The 17,859-nt window shown below is 29.1% G+C and overlaps 1 protein-coding gene across 2 annotated transcripts in view; it reads right to left on the bottom strand.

Moving 5' to 3' along the window:
* Positions 1 to 8,293: 8,293 nt before the first annotated feature.
* The window catches only part of LOC145184301 (protein sidekick-1-like), a 34,846-nt gene continuing 25,280 nt past the window's right edge, over positions 8,294 to 17,859 (bottom strand). For both annotated transcript variants that reach the window (XM_090092165.1, XM_090092164.1), the window contains 10 exons: positions 16,511 to 16,739; positions 14,946 to 15,061; positions 14,450 to 14,696; positions 14,045 to 14,329; positions 13,390 to 13,515; positions 11,363 to 11,542; positions 11,147 to 11,281; positions 10,936 to 11,047; positions 10,220 to 10,459; positions 8,294 to 9,893 (listed from right to left, as the gene is read on the bottom strand). In XM_090092165.1, coding sequence (XP_089948291.1) covers positions 9,086 to 9,893; positions 10,220 to 10,459; positions 10,936 to 11,047; positions 11,147 to 11,281; positions 11,363 to 11,542; positions 13,390 to 13,515; positions 14,045 to 14,329; positions 14,450 to 14,696; positions 14,946 to 15,061; positions 16,511 to 16,739 — 2,478 coding nt within the window. In that variant the 3' untranslated portion in view covers positions 8,294 to 9,085. The remainder of the gene's footprint in view (positions 9,894 to 10,219; positions 10,460 to 10,935; positions 11,048 to 11,146; positions 11,282 to 11,362; positions 11,543 to 13,389; positions 13,516 to 14,044; positions 14,330 to 14,449; positions 14,697 to 14,945; positions 15,062 to 16,510; positions 16,740 to 17,859) is intronic.

Below are 17,859 nucleotides of genomic sequence, written 5' to 3' on the forward strand. Positions count from 1 at the left end.
TTAATACTTATAAACCGGATGTATTTTTAAATATTCCTGGTCTTGGCAACAGTCCATTTGTCTGCAGATTAACACCTGACTACAATTTAACGAGGCTAATTGCCTTTGTAATGCGGCAACCATTTTAGCGTCCAAAATTATTCGACACTACTTTTGAAAGTAATGTTTTACTTGCAAATCAGGAGAAAAATTAAAAAGAGAAAATCACTTTGAAACATATGCTCTATTATCTATTAATTAAGGTTACATGCAAAAAATTTATTAAATTTGTAAAGTGCACTTCCTTTTTCCTTCTTCCACCTTTAACAGGAAAAATAACATTACATATTAGTGGCATTCTTCATAATAAACTTTCCATTTTTTTGTTGAGTCTGTGGTGCTGTTGCTGTTGTTGTTTTTTTTTGCCATATCTTTTTTACAGTCAGGGTTTCATTTTTTGATATCTCTATCTGTACCTAACAAAACTTTGAGCGTCAAGCTGATATTATAGTTTGACTAGTTACTATATTGACTTTCCAAATCTTCTTCCAATTTTTTCATTTTTAACTGGTGGAAGTGCGTCTACATATGTGTGTCATCATAAAATTTTAAAAATTATGAAAATTTTTCTTAAAAGTGCATTCTTTTACAAGATTGGGTTCTCAACGTATCTTACACCATAAATTCGTAGAAGAGAGCAGATGATGATGAAAGCTGACGATGATGTGAGATGACGATGAAACATTAACTGATGTTAACTCTTCAGAATGGTCTACTAAATAAACTAGACCCATCTTGCTAAAACCTAGGTCCACGTCTGTTCCGATCGTATAACATAGGATTGATACGTGTTAATGAGCTCACGTTGAGCACCAAGGTTCTTTACTTCTGATTCAAGATTTTAGGAACGATCACCATCTGACAGCTTCATCATTAGCTATATGATGAAGGATATAGCTAATCATGAAGCTGTCATATACGCCCGTCAATCTTAATGCTACTACTCACAGTTTTTTAAGATTTAAAATTGTGATTTTCATCGAACATTAATTAAAAAGCGACGACTCTTCAAGTTAAAGGTTTCTATACATTCGATGTAAACAAGCAAAAAAAAATATACTTTACTGCAAGAATTTCGATACCCTTGTAACGAATCATTCCCTAAGCTAGTTCATCTGGTTAAGCTGGTTAAGCTGGTCAAGCTGGTTAAGTTGGTTAATATGGTTAAGTTGATTAATATGGTTAAGCTGGTTAATCTTTTACCATTAAGCTATTTTTCTAATTGTAACTATGATCAACTTCGTCGTTTCTTTGTGCTCCTAAATAAGCGAAAGCTGAAATCTATTATTTCTGCCGCAAACATCGTTCAGGTATTAGAAAAAACATTTTAGAAAGTAAAAAAAAAAAAAAATTAGAACATTTGATAACTGTTAAATTTCAACAGGTTAAAATTCAGCCAATTTATTCCTTTTTCATTCAAAATCACTTGTTCAGGTAGAATTTTAAACAAAATGGCAAAAAATGTTCCCGAGTCCAATGCTAGAAGTAAATTTAAGTAACCCCCCAGTTATTATCAGAACAACTTAAATGTATGAAAATAAAAAAGGTTTGGAAAAGGGCCAAGAAAAAAAATATATCTTTACCAGTCAACAACTCATGGTAGGTAGAATAATATTTTGTATTTCTTTATAGAAAAAAGTTGTTATTAGATTAACAACTAATCATGGTTTTTTTTTATAAAAATGAGCTTTCACTAAAAATAATAAAGTTTTATTTATGAGGCTTCACTGTGTTATAAGGATGACAATAATATTTTTAATAATATTATTATTGTTGTTGTAAAGTTGTTTAAGTTATTTTATCTGTATTAAAATACGCTTTAATACAAGTGTTTTGATTTCAATGACGTAAGTGTTTAGTGATAATTATCTTTTGCGCTCCTTTAGCGAAGCCAGAAAATTGACTTTTTTTCATTTAGTAGTCAATGGCAACAATATATAAAATAGTAATAACAAAATTTTTAGTAACTGATGGTGATAGTTAAGCTGAGCATTTGAAGATATAACCTTTTTTTTTACAAGCTTTTATTTTTCGAAGTAATATAAAAGCTGTTTTTCATTCTTTCACTTTTATGAACTACTCCTGTTTTGTCTTCTTTTTGTATTTTACAGTGTAATTTATATTTTTCTCTTGTAAGCCTATGGCCAAAAAATTCATCATCCAGCCATCCTCTGATGTCAATAACAACTCCTCTAACTCGAAACTCATCTTTCACACCTAAAAATTTTCTCCATAATATCTCAAGTTGGTTTAGTTTTTGTTTTACACTTTCACTTAATTTCACTCATTACCAAACCTCTTTACAACGTTTTTAAAAAAATATTTTGCGTATTAGTTTTAATTGTTTTTATCCGTTTGAAGGAAAAATTTTGTGTTCAGCCAAAACTCAGATATTTTTTGCATTCCAATAGAGCTTGTTCTCGTTGTGAACCAGAAAGACCACCAAGTTGTATCACTCATCCGAAATCTTTATTATTAGTTTGGTTTTTTTAATCGTTATAAATACTTTTAAATTGAAAATTGCACGTTAACATATTAAAAATGATAATTAGATAATTAAAAAAGTCTTGAAATAAACGCTTTAAAAAGTTACTAAAAAATCGGTGAAAAAAAAAATCTTCGTAGTAATGACTTTGAAGATGTAGGTAATAAAATCCGAAGGTTACAGCCAATCCAAAAAAAAAAATGGTTGCCTTGCAAATAAAACAAATTATTTTTAAGAATTTATAAATTCTTTCCGCCAAGTTTAAAATAAGGCACCGGAATTTAATCCACTTTGGATTCAATGAACTAAAATGCCTGTTTTTAGCTCGCTGACTGTTGCTCTTAAACAAATTTCTTTTTTTTTTTGCTGCTGGGATTTTTTTGGAGTGAGGTCCAACTCATCCCCTGTAAATTCAACTATAAAAGGTCTATAAAACCTGTATATATATATATATATATATATATATATATATATATATATATATATATATATATATATATATATATATATATATATATATATATATATATATATATATATATATATATATATACATACATACATATAAATCCTGGGTATTCGCTTGAAGTTAGCTATTATTTAAATGTAGTTTGCTCTGGTTGCAGAACAAACCTTTACTTGATGAAATCTGGCACCTAGGGGCTCGTGGGGGAGAGTAAGCCAGTTAATCTCTATAGATGCTGATGTGTTTTTTTTACCTTGTTGTTTAAAAACTATACTACTACAATTTATATCAAATGATAAGTTGTAATGATGCATTTATATTTACAAAATAATGTTTTTAAAATTTACTTTTGCAGGTTAAATAGAATTTAACTTTAATCTCCAAGTAAGTGAAACCAATCATATCTCGTTCACCAAATAACTAAAAGCTTTTTGGAAAATACCGCTAAATTTCTTCTAAAATTCTTCTAACAAACTTGATCTTTCATGTCATAAGTCTAGGAAGCTTGAACAAGTTGTTTGTAAGGAGCAACTTTATTTTCTACCTAGAGGAGAACCCAGATTCTCCAATTGCAGCATTTGGTATCTCCTCCTGAATTGTACCTTTTGATTGGAGTTGTATCTGCTTTAGGATGTCTACTTATGGATATTTAGCCAGAACTTATTGGCTGGCTGAGATCTAAAAATGTTCTTTAGGGAGAGCATTTAGGTAGAGGTTGGGATGAGAATAATTCCTGCTTGATCTTAAAAAACCTGTATGAACTTGATAAAATAGAAACATCTCAGGTTCCTCAACTTTGACCTATAGTTAGTGGATAAAAGACTGTAAAAAGTAAATTATTCCAATTTTGGTCAAATCTTGAATGAGAGTATAAGTTAATATTTGCTATATTAAAAAACTCTTTCCTATCTACCTAGAACCTTGCGCACGTTCTAGAAGAGAAAATTTCAAAAAATTGGAAGTTTCACACTTTTCTGTTTCATGTGCACCCCTTAAGATATCCCTTTGTCGAATACCTTACGAGTGGCATGGGCCAGAAAATAAGTGCAATAAACTGTTCAAAATCCACCCAGAGTTACATCATGTTTGCAAAAACAATTCTTTACCCGAACAAAAACTTAAGCACTCAACTTAAAAACAAAAATTTCTTGCTCAAACAAAATTTAGCCAGTAAAAACCACAAGTAAATAGTAAAACAGAGGCTTAAATTTGTACGTTCAAAAGCTTCAGTTATCATTTAGATATCTTTTTTTTTTCTTTTCTTTTTTTGTAATGTAGCTCAGTCGTTTACTTAAAATGTTCTGGTTTCTATATGGAACAGAAATTGATTCAAGCAATACCAAAAAATAAAAATTCCAAACTTTTTTTGATAATTGGCTTTCTTCATACCATTATTTCTTGTTTAAAGGAGAATGAACTTTTATGAACACAACTCTTTGGTCTGGTCTGCAAAAAGTTGTCCTTAGTAGAGGTGACCATAGTTTTCAAGCTGATGCTAAAGCTGGAGTCGTGAACCACAATTTGTAGAAGGCAAATTACCGGATGGACGACAAAAACAGTTTATTGAAATTAATTGTCTGACAGTGAATGCTGTTTATGAATGTAACAAATTTATTAATGGAATCAACAATAGATATTTTGAATGTTAAATTTAGGTCGGCGAGGGTTTTTTCTCCCTCTCCAAACTAGTATATACCAGAGAAGTACGGTGTATACTAAATACATATAATTTTTCTTTTTTTTTCATTTTTTCCTTCAAGTTATTAGCTTTTATTTAAAGGAACTTTATTTTAGTATTATGATGTTTTTATGTTCGTTCCATAAATGTTCAGAGTAGCCATGTGGTATTCAAAAATATTTACGAAACTGCTGATGCTAGCAAAAAAAACCTTAATGATTTTAAATCAATATTTTAAATAATAAATTTTTGCCAGAAGAAAAAAATTTTATTAAATCCTTCAGCATGGGAGATAAAATGGGAGTAAAAATTCTTGCAGTGGGAGTAAAAATTCTTGGAGTACTCCTCTGGATGAGAATTGTTTCTTACAGAAGATCAGAAGATTTTAGCCATTTTACATGGGGAAATATCACTCACTTTACCCATCATCTGTTTAAAAAAAAAAAAAAGTTAAAAACAACTGAAATTTACACCTTTTAAGTTTTAAAGACAGTCTACAATAATGTAGTTTCTAAAAATGACATATAGCTTCAATTATAAAAGATAAAATCAATTGGAAGAATTTTAGGTAAAAAAAGTTTGCAATCCTGTTTCAAGTTGAAAAGATTATTTTTAACTATTTTTTTTTTTATAAGTATTTTTAATCTAAAACAAAACACCAAAAAGTGACCAGCTAAACTTTACTTATAAAAAAAAAAAAAAAAATCAAAGTAAAAAAATCTGAAAAACAATTTTTAAGTCAATTTTTAACAATTTTTAACAATTTTTAACAATTTTTAAGTCAATTTTTAACAACTTTTAACAATTTTTAACAATTTTTAACAATTTTTAAGTCAATTTTTAACAATTTTTAACAATTTTTAACAATTTTTAACAATTTTTAACAATTTTTAACAATTTTTAACAATTTTTAAGTCAATTTTTAACAATTTTTAAGTCAATTTTTAACAATTTTTAACAATTTTTAAGTCAATTTTTAACAATTTTTAAGTCAATTTTTAACAATTTTTAACAATTTTTAAGTCAATTTTTAACAATTTTTAAGTCAATTTTTAACAATTTTTAACAATTTTTAACAATTTTTAACAATTTTTAAGTCAATTTTTAACAATTTTTAACAATTTTTAACAATTTTTAATAATTTTTAACAATTTTTAACAATTTTTAACAATTTTTAAGTCAATTTTTAACAATTTTTAACAATTATTAAGTCAGTTTTTAACAATTTTTAACAATTTTTAACAATTTTTAACAATTTATAAGTCAATTTTTAACAATTTTTAACAATTTTTAAGTCAATTTTTAACAATTTTTAACAATTTTTAAGTACTATGAGGTGGTACTAAATAAACAACAGTTGGTTACTTTATAGACGACAAATGAAACAGCAAAAAAATGCAACCAAAAAAGATCAGCTTTGTTTAGTGCAATTTCAATCAAGTTTGTGATAGGCTGATTTAAACTGGAAAACTAACTGGTTTTTTAAGCGCATTTGCTTAAAAAACCAGTTAGTTTTCCAGTTTCTATCATTAATTGAAATATCTGTCGATATAAGATTTGGTATGTACGGAGAGTTTCCAGTTTTTCCTGAGAAAGCAAAACAGACACTGTCTTCATCGGTTTTCTTGTGAGGTGATCTTACAACGTCCTACTATGATCTTTCTGGACATCTACCGTCTGAAAAATCTGCAGCAGTTATCACCGAAAAATTGGTAGAACTTGAGTTGAGAATTGATAATAGCAATTGATGACGGATGGAGTTTCCGTGATGGTTAAATTCCATTTGAGCATCAAACTCGTTACACCATCAGAATGCATTTAGCGGCTCAAGGAATGCTGTACTAAGTCAGTTTTCTTGGTACCACTATAAAAAATTTCCTATTCTAAAAGTGAAAGTACACTTTCAATCTGTTATTACAGGAATTTAAATAGCTTGAATGCGAAAATCCCCAGTCAAAAATGATGTCCTTCAATTAGAAATCAAAAAACAGCTAAGAAAATGAGTTTCGCTTATCTTTAACAAGACGGAAAAGTTTTTTACTTTGAGGAGCTGTTGATTCATCAACAGCTCCTCAAAGTAAAAAACTTACAAGATTATATTAACTATTATAATTATATTAATTATATTTTCGTGGAACAGAAGGTATATGAATAAAAATATTCTTAACATTGAGTTTTACAAATCTTTGTAACATTAATATAACTAATATAATCAATAATAACAATTACTATAATTAATATAATTAATATAATTAAAATAATTAATATAATCTTGTACGTCTCCAGATCCAGTCTGAGAAGTATTGAAGAACATTTCCCATATTTGATTTGCTATGATGACGAAGTAGACATTTTATCCGACATTGCCGCTACACTTAAAACAGTGAAATTAGCAACAGAAGTTTCTTTACCGACAAAATGTAACTCTTTTTACTGGTAAGGGAAACTTCAAGTTTCTCGTGGACTCAAACAATGAGGTTTAACTGTTTGCAACGCAGTGCATCTTTGAGACTTTTTTCTAGGGAGAAGGTAGAGCAGACTTTTATTATCGTTATGCAAATATCTTTCCAATGAGATTACTTGTCCAGCATTGAATAACATGAAGCTTTCAATATGCCTTTAAAATCTGTACTTCAAAAGACTGCCAAAAAACTTACTGTCTATATATCCAGTTTACTTGGAATTTATTTAAGAAGTGCGCAGCTTAAAAAATCTTGACAAAAATCCACTTTCACTTTAAAAAAACTTTAAAAAACCAGAAGAAGCAATTTAGCATTTGGCCAAAAATCAACAACACATTTCAAACGACGAATTCAAAGCACCTCAAAAGAAATATTTTTGAATGAAGCGACCAGAAGGAGAGCTGCTAACCTTTTATATAAAAACGAGGTTTGATAGAATTTTTTTTCACAAATAATCCCGAAGCAGAAATTCGACACTTGTTGGAGGGATGGTCTCCAGTGCATTGAGCATTTTTATGCTTTCTCCAGTGCATTGAGAACTTTTTATGCTTTTTTATTTCTTACCGATAGTTACCAGCAAGTTTTGATTTTTTATTCTTTACATTTTTGCCGGTAAACTTAAAAGGCACATTGCACCTTGACTGAACTCTTAGTTACTTAGCTGCTTAAAAGCAGCTGATATTCATATCAAGATATTTCAAGACAAATAAGGCGCTTTTACAGAATAGTTAAGAACGCTCTTAAGCCAAAAATAAGTGACGATCGATATGACGATGATGATATGATATGATGATATGACGACGATGATTATATAAAGCTAAAGTGAATCCCTTAATCTGCAGTAGCACCGTTAAAAACAAATTTAAAATTAAATTTAACGTAATGCACAATTATAGAACGTTTGGTCGAAACTAATTAACTGGTAAAATCATCCAAAAGCACGAATATTGAAAAAGTGACACGTGAAAGACAGAAAAGGTTAAATAAGGAATAGGGCACTGTTTTGTGGACAGATAAATTTTAATATGATTTTTTGGGTCTAACCACGTTCATCACCAGCGTTATCGAATATTTTATTTCGTTGTTACCCAGGAGTATATTGAGGCAGAGCAATTACGAATTCATTAAGGTGACGCAAAATTTCAGTGAAGACACATTTACAATTTTAATCACTCGTTTGTATTTCAATTTTAATTGTATTTCGACATAAAGAAAAAGAATGTAAAAGAGATAATTGATAATTAAAAAAATATCATTATACAGGTTTTTCCCAGAACTTTTTCGTTAAAAACAGGAAAATGTTTTTAAATACAGACAAAAAAAAGCTCTCGAGCATCAAATAAATACGAAATAAAAGCTTTAAAAATACTTTACAAAAATAAAACAACACCCAGTTTAAGACGTTGCAAAAATATTATGACATATTTGTTAAATAAAATATAGTAAAAATTATCTGCCTCCAAAATATGAAATATAAAAATAACCCCCACAAATCGTCTTAAAAACTACCGACAGAAAGATAATAGGCAAGAGAAAAAAATCTATTTATTTGCAATTGGGTATTTATAATAGTAAAAAAATAATTCTAAATTTATATCCGTAAAAAAAAATTATCAATATGAAAATCACGTTATAAAAATAAAATAGAAAATCATTAATCAAACAACCGATCAATTAATAAAATGTCAGTTAAAGGGTTCGAAATAAAGTTTGATCAAAACTCTTGAGATAGTTAATGCCTTCTCTAGAGATTTCTAACATCTAGAAAATAGCATGAAGCACTTGAGCGCGAAATAAATTCTTAGTTAATTTGATGTACCTCAGAAAACTTATCTACATGACCAACGAGGTATTAAGTTTTTGATTTTTTTATCTCTTGTAACTCTAAGACATAACTCGTACATCACAACGTTCGTCATTATCAATCAACAAGGATCAATTCAATATAATAGACTCTAGACTAGCGTGGTATCAGGTGAAACTCCGTCCATTTCATCTTCTGGTAATTCATTGTTGAATCTGTTTTGAGGCATTGAATTCCCTGAACTATATGAACGAGATGCAGGGGAAAATCGGGGTTCAGGAGAAAACCGAGTATCATTATGTTTATCGTTTAAAGGATACCCCCTGTCAGGATTAACTTGAGAGTTCTTTTGGCTAGGTTGATAATTTTCAGGATAACCTCTGCTAGGCCCATTGTATGGAGGAGTATTAACATTGGAAGATAGAGTATGGTTTGAACTACTTGAACGATCACTCCATCTGAACGGTTTAGGTAAAACAGGGGGCTTTACGGGATAACCCATCTCAGAAGCAAACTCGTCTTCGTCTACTTGAGAAGGTGTATATGCAGGAGGCGCTGAATTGAAATCATACGGCGGAGGAGCATTACTAGGATAAGACGAATCTAATTTTGAGTCCAACTCCATTGCAAGCTCACGTTTTGTTTTCTCACGTTCAAATACATCTTGGAAACTCTCCTTATCGTCAGAACCACCTAATGTAGCCCTCAAAAAACTTGATTGTCTAGTAATAGGATTCTCAGGACTCCTAGGATTTCCATGGATGTCAGGTTGAGATCTACTTAATTCTGGTTCAAACGGTTTTTTTGCAGGTCTTCGAGTTCTAGCTGTATCAGGTTGGTAAATTGGATTGTTTTCCTCAGCTAACATTGGTTCAGAACGAGCAAGTTTTTTTTGTTCGGTTAAGTCTGGTCGTCCAGGACGCCCTCTAGGTCGATTTAAAACCTCTTCTGATCCCCTTCTAAATGATAAATTAATTTAGCAACTAACTTCAATTAAAGGTTTATTTATATGAAGAAAGGCTAACCTTCCATATTAAAACTACAGCATTTGAACTATTTATTTAGAAAAAAAAGTGTTATAAACTCACTGTAACCGACAGGAAAACATAAGTAAGGCATTTTATACGAACTATCGTATAAAATGCCTTATTTAAACTTAAAGAATGGAGGCATAAAATTTTGAGACATTTTAAGAGTGTAGCAAATTTATTCTAAAAAATTTTTATAAACTCATTTTTTAGTTTTATTATTCGTTGGATTATTTACTTATTTTATTAACTAATACCGATTTTTTCCTTTTGACGCGTTTTCCTTGGGTCTGTTATTGAATTCTGATAGAATTTGTTTTTTTGTCATCTTGTCCATAGAATCACTCCAGTTTTTGTGATTTGGATCATTGGAGTAATGATTTGCTATTGAAGTGTCAGGATGAGGAGATTGAAGAGGCTGTTGTGAATCACTGTCACTATCTTGAGATTTGTGAACAGACTTTGCAATACTATTCATTGATGATCTCATAGTATCACTGAAAAATTAAACAGTAGAGTCAATTTATACAATAGTAATTAAAGTAAAATAATTGACTAAAATGAACACTACCTACTTTTTAATAAGCCTCAATGTTTGATTTTTGGTTTTTAACAAACAATTACAAATAATAACCATCTTCTATATCAGTCTTTAGAGATAACTTGAATTTTCTGAAACTTATCATGCGTTTAAAACTACAAAGCTTTTTGTTGAGGCTTGTTACAAAAAATAACTTAAATGGTTTTAAACAATAAGCTATTCTACACAATGTTTAAGGGTAGAAACAGCATAACATAAAGTATGTGCGATTTAGCTTTTTTTCTGGATTTTTATAGCTTTGATTGTCTATATATATAAATTATTTTAAGTTAAATTTATTTCGAATGACTAATATAGAAACTTTTTTTTATTCTTTTCTACTCAATAAAAACTTACAAATTCAGAATTAAAACTATAACAAATATTTTAAACCTTTTTTTGGATGGTACCAAAGTACTAGGTGTATTTAAGAGCCTCTGGTTGCTCTCATCTTGAACTAAAGACATCTCAAAACTGCTCATTTTCTGACCAGATTTGGATGTTTCTAAATTTATTATGAATTAGCATTAAAAAAGAAATATAGAAAAAGAATTAAAATATTACTCAAAATTATATATACATATATTTCATAATTCATACTTACTGTATTTTTTTCGGTTTTTGCGACAGAAACAACAACAAATAGTAATAAGAATTATTACAAGCAACACAAAGATTACAATTACGAATATGAACCAGATTTCTTTGTAGAACGGCTTGTTTCCCCCTAGGCTTTTAACTAAAACATAAATTTATAGAATTTACTAAAAAAATTAATGTTGATAAAATATTGTAAAAAAAATATGCATTTTTTTCTAACCTATAGTTATTGGTTTTGATGGGTCGCTGAAAGGTGAAGTACCCAGAGAGGTGGTAGACTGGACACGAAATCTGTATATCTTTTCCTGCTTTAGACCAATCATAGAATATACTACAGCTGTTCCATCATATCGCAACTGATCAGGTGTAACTTGTTTAAAGTCAGTCCACTCTCCATTATCTAAAAAAAAAAAAAAAGATAAATAAATAAAAAAGTACATCAATTTATAAAATCATAAATTTTAAATAACATTACTCTTAAGCTGTTTTCCACAAGAAATTTTGAGTCCACCTAAAGCCATTTTTATCAGATATACTAAGGATTATAAAACTTTGAGTAACAAGCAATTTTCAAATTATGAAAAAAGAAATATAAAGCCATCTAGAGAAACTTTTGTTTTGTTGAAGGTGAGCTTTATGATCACATGATCTAATTACAATCATGATTACAGTTAGAATATTTCATAACAAAAAAAATTCAAAGAAACCCATAGTAAGGACAGGAAATTAGATAGAGATGCCATAGATTTTTCATTACACATTAAAATTAGAGGTGATATAGATTTTTCAATGTGGCTTAGAAAATGTTATCTAAATTAAGAGTTATATACAAAGCAAGCTTAAGTCAGAGGTAGGGGAGAACCTTAATAAATGGGACGATTATTGAATGGGACAAACTCAGATTCTTATACAAGCATCGATGTAAGGATATTCAAATTCCTGTAACAAAGAGTGATAGAAACAAGAACTCAACTGACAGACTCATTCATCCTATTGCTCTATGACCATAATGACAATGGATGTTATTGTGTTTTCGAATGTAAAAAGTAATTTTTAAAAATGTTTTTTTTTTCTGATTTTGCAGCAATTTTTGAAATTATGGAAAATAAAATTCCATGCTTAAATAGATAGCAGTCTCTAGTACTACAGTGAGTAAAACATTCAAGCTTAATTAATGGTGTTTTTGGTGTGACTAATCATTTTTGGATAAAGTGATGCGCATATTGAATGGGACAAAATACTACCTATTGAAAGAATTTAACAAAGTATTATTTACAGCTCAGCAGAGGGATGCTGCAGTCCCTTACTTTTATCCCCATATGTAATGGGTATTATTTACACACTTTTATACTGCAACATTTTACTTAAATAAAAATAACTAAATATAATATTCTAAAATGAGAAAGTTCTGCTTTGATTGAAATTTAATTAGAGTTAAAATGTTTAAAGTTAAAAATATTTTTTGTGTAGTCTTTATGTATGTATCTATATATTTAACTACATTTACAATTAATAAACTAATTTGAAAAATGATTGAATTAAATACCTTTATTTTTAATTCTTTTATGTTTGTCCCATGCAATGAGACATACTTAATGAATGGGACAAATGTCATGCTCCAATAAAACTCTCTTTTTACCAATAGCCAAATGCAAATCCAATTTTTTTGTTTTACTATATCATTGAGCAAGAGTCGGTGGTTATCAAACATATTTAAATATATATATTAAACAATTTTATCTACGTTTAAAAAGCATTTTGCAAAAACTGTCCCATTCATTGAGGTTTTCCCCTAGATATATTGTGATCAAAGTATGGCTGGATATTCTAATAAGAGCCGATTCGCCTAGACTGGTGTTGTAACCATTGTCCATCTTTTATCAATGATAACAACTGGCCATCCATCCTGAACTGATCTCTTTTCCTTGGAATTAACGTATTAAAGAAACTTTAGAACAAAAACACCAAACAACAGTTGTTTGCTTGTGAGGCCTTATTCTTACTTAAGATATTTGTTTGATGCAAGTGGTAAGAAATTTAAACTATTATTTTCACACACACACTTTTTTCTTTCTTAATCAGTAAAACTTATTTCTAAATTCTGAATTTTTTAAGCAAAAAAATTGTGAAAAATTTTATCAGTAATCTTCCTTTTTTTTTTAAACTCTTTAAGAACATTTTTATAGTTTTACAGTTCTTTTTTACTAAAATAATTATGCAACAAAGGTAACAAACATCACTGCAAACCTAAGCTGTACTGAAGATTAAATCTGTCAACCGGCAAATTTCCACTGTCTCCTTCTTGCCATTTCAGTATCAACAGCCCTGGTTCATTTTTATAAACTTCAGGAGCATCAGGAGCTTTTGGAGGACCTTGTTAAAAATCAAAAAAATTTAAATAAAATAAAAACAATTTATCAGGAAGTTTTAGACATTAAGAAAACCTTGAAAGAGATTTAATGTGTATGGCAAATAAATAAGAAACTATTTTTTTAATAAGTGAACTAGGTTTTTTTTTCATTCCAGTAATTATTTGGTAAAGAAGTTAATTCCTTTGACCAAAAATTCTTAGATAACTTTTTTTCCCTGTGAAAACTCAAAGATAAAAATTTATTATCAAAACTAACTGCTCAGCCTGATTTTAAATCAAAATTTAAAAATCAAAATAAAAGTAAAAGCCTTTAATCAAATCATTATAAGTTTTTTTTTTTCAGAAAAAAATTTTAAAAGCCATTTTTAAAAATAAAAATATCAGCCTTTTTTTGGTTGCTACCAACAACAGGTTCAAAGCAATAGAATAACTAATAAATAATAAACAGTTTTGAATATAACTAATATACTTAGATAAAAAACATAAATGTAATTAATTTAAAAAAAAATTATTTGGATTTTTGATACTCACTAGGAGAGCCTTTTGTATAAAACTCGATTGTTGCTTTCTGACCATAACCAACTTCTGTCTTAGCAGATAATGACAAAAGATAAGGGGTCAATGAACGTAAATTTGAAATACGAATTCGTCTAGTCTCTTTTGAATACTCAATTGGGGGCAAAGCAAGTCCATATTTCTCCTTGTATTCTACTCGATAGCTAAGCACTCTGCCGTTTGGCTCACAGGGTGAAGCAAAATCAACATCAACCAAACTTGTGTATATTCTTTGAGACAAGAGGTATGGAGGTCCAGGAACTAATTTGAAACCATATCACTTTACTTAATATGTGTGTTGTGCTGTGTGTATTTGCATGTGCATGTGTAAACATAAGTAAGTATATTAAATGTAATTTTTAAATACTTGATAACTCTTACCATCAGCAGGAGTTGTAAACTGGATAGAATTACTTTTAGGACCATCTCCAAATGAATTATATACTCGAACTGTCAAAGCATAATTAGTGTACTTTCGCAAATTTTTAATTGTGGCTTCATTTGAGAAAGCTCCAACAAGATGTGTTATTACAACAGGAACATCTGTACATACTGCATCTAAAGACCGCTTTATACGCTGCTTTACACTTCTCCGACGACGCTTTGGATCAATTCGGACAGATTCAATCTAAATACAGAAAATTTTTCTTAATATTGAAATACATATTAAATAGAACAATTTAAAGTTTATGAGACTATAAGAAGTATTGATGACCAATAAATAAATATTTATAGACCAGTAAATACCAACAAATTTAAATAATTTAAACTGCAATCATTTTAGAGCAAGGAATATTTTAAAATGTAATATTTGAGTTTAATATTAATTCTATAAAAGAAAAATTTGAAAAACATCTAAATGATTAATATTCAGTACCTTGAAGCCTTGCAAAAAACCTCTGATTGAATCAGGTTCAGGAGGTTCCCATGTTACTCTAATTATACTAGCACCTTGAAAGCTTACTTTGACATTTCGAGGAGCTTCAGTAGGTGCTAAAGTGGAAATTGTTTTAAGTATTGCAAGTATACTAAAGATGTATTAAATTCTGCCTTACATCAATTGAAAACCTATGTCAGTTTAAAAAACTCATAAATTCTATAAATCCATTCTAATAAAAATAAAAATTTCAGAGCTTTTCCAAGCAACAATAATTTTCAAGAATAACAATTAACTAGTTAAAGGACAGAACTTTTGAAAAATTCACTTAACGCCAAAATGCATACTTAAATATCATATGCAGCAACAGCCTAGTTTGTTCTGTTTCTACATAATTAATTACTAAATAATTATTCTTAATTATGCAGTAACATCATAATTACCCACAAAAACTGTTGATCCTGTTTTAGTGCTAACATCATTTGATAGCAGCTGCCATTACAGAATACCCAAGACTAATATTTTATTTGTAACTTAAAATATGTAAATTCATCCTAATCATCAACGCTAATTCACTGGAAACTTAAACTTTTTTAAGTAAATACACCAAAGGAGCTCAATGCTCTGGTTATAAACCTTTTCATACGCCATTTTGCTTTTTCTGACAAAAAAATATGAGAAATAGAGGTAAGCGTCCAGTTATTTTTACCTAAATGTGACAACACTTTCAATTATTTCAGTAATGAAAATACTCTATGTTCTAGACAGTTATGTAATATAGGAGATTATATTCTCACTACATTTAGCTTTATAGCTTTTTATTTTATCACTTTTATATTGCAAGTTAGAATTAGGAGTTTGATCCCCAAAGCTTTCATTTTTAACAGTAAAACTACCATTCCTTACCATAACAATTTTTTTATTTTTGATATTTGTGAAAGATGCCAACATTATAAATATAAACTTGAAAGATGATAACACCATAGCAGTTTTTTTATTTTTGATATTTGTGAAAGATGCTAACACTGTAAATATAAACTTAAAAGATGATAACACCATAAATATATTTGTTATCATGTGTAATTAAAATGTAATTTTATGGCTTTAAAACAATAACAACAATAAAGGAGTAAAAAAGAAAACATTAACAACAACAACGAAAAAATCTGTGAGAAATTTTAGTTAAAAGATGCAAAACAAGCATGTAATTAGGAAGGTACAACCTTCAAGAAAAGTTAGTTTATTACTAGTTTAGAAAGAAGGTACAACTGTCAGGAAATGATAAGTTTTTTACTAGTTTATAAAAGTTTCCTAATCAATAGAGTGCTACTAATATAATAACAAAAAAGAAATTATATTATTAAGTCTTAACTTTTTTTATCAATAGATCACTGCAATACTAATACAATGACAAAAAAGAAATGCATTTATATTATTAAATCTTAACTTTTTTAAAAAAATCATTCATAACTTTCAATATTCAATTCAATCAGGTGATTGAATTCTTCTCATTTTAGTTTTACAGTGTAAAAGTAAGATTTCTATGTGAATAATTGAATTTTTACCAGCTTCTCCTGTTCTCCATTGATACACTGGTGTCCAAATTCCAGAATTTCGGTCTGTAAATGCACCAATACTTACATCATATGCTTGGAAGACTTTAAGATTACTTAACTTGGCATAAAGCTGTAAGCTGTTTACACCAATCTCTTTTGCTTCACCAACACCACCTACCTCATAGTATCGCACTCGATAACCACGTAACTCTTGCAATAAAGTTGATGAGGCTGGTGGCTAACAAAAAAAATCATATTAAATACAATACATTTAAAAAAATAACAAACAAAATAGTAATTTACAGTTTTAAAAAAATCTCTTTTAGATTAATTACAGGGGTTGGACAAAATAATAGCAACACCAGCTTAAAAAAAAGCAAAATTTTCAAATGTCTATGAAATCTTCAAAATTAAGAGTTTTTGTAGCTTACTAGTTAACTATTCATGAACTTTATCATGTTGTTTTAAAATCTTAGTTTATTTTCAAACATAACAAGTAATAAATAAAAAGTAGTTAGCATAATGAAAAAGTTGTTAGATTTAAAAAGAGGACAAATTGTTGGTGCTTGTATGGCAGGCACTAGTGCTACAGAAACAACAGAATTTCTTAGAGTTTCAAGAAGCACTATCTCAAGAGTAATGTCTACATTTAAACATGAGGAAAAAGCTTTCAGAATAGGACCATTGAACACGAACATGTGTTGTGAAAGAAAATCATTAAACAAGCTCCTAGAAAGCAAAGCTAAATGAATATCTTGAAAATCCAGTGTCTACCAAACCCTGTTTTCATAGAAGAGCTGTTATAAGAAAACTTTTGCTTTCAAAGTGGTGATAAAAGCTTCAAAATTGGTTATTAGAGAAAAGGAAGAATTACATTTTCTCTAATGAAGCATTCTTTATCTTATTTTCTACCATTATGTAAGTATGTGGAGACAACCAAAAGACATGTATAACCTAAATTGCCTTCTCCTAACTGCCATGGAGGAGAATCTGTGATGATTTGGTTCGCTATATCACAGATATTGGCCTGCCCAATAGTTTCTCTTCATAGGAGACTAAAAAGCTAAGATTATTTTAATATTTTATCAGACCACATTCATCCTATGGTCTTGGTACTGTTTCCAGAAGGAAATGCAATTTTTCAAGATGATAATGCCCCAATTCATACTGCTAAAATGATCACTACTTGGCATGAGGAGTATTCTGTGGAAGTTGAACATCCTGACCTTTATGATACATTTTAGAAAAGCAAGTAAGAAATATAATTGAACATTTATGGTGCATTTTAGAAAAACAAGTAAGAAGCCAGTTTCCACCACAATTGTCACTAAATGAATAAGGGCTGTTTTTTTAGAAGA

Source organism: Hydra viridissima, unplaced genomic scaffold (assembly GCF_058129835.1).
Source record: "Hydra viridissima isolate aposymbiotic clone 2 unplaced genomic scaffold, HvirCarnegie_v1 scaffold_7, whole genome shotgun sequence".
In the NCBI taxonomy this organism is placed as follows: domain Eukaryota; kingdom Metazoa; phylum Cnidaria; class Hydrozoa; order Anthoathecata; family Hydridae; genus Hydra; species Hydra viridissima.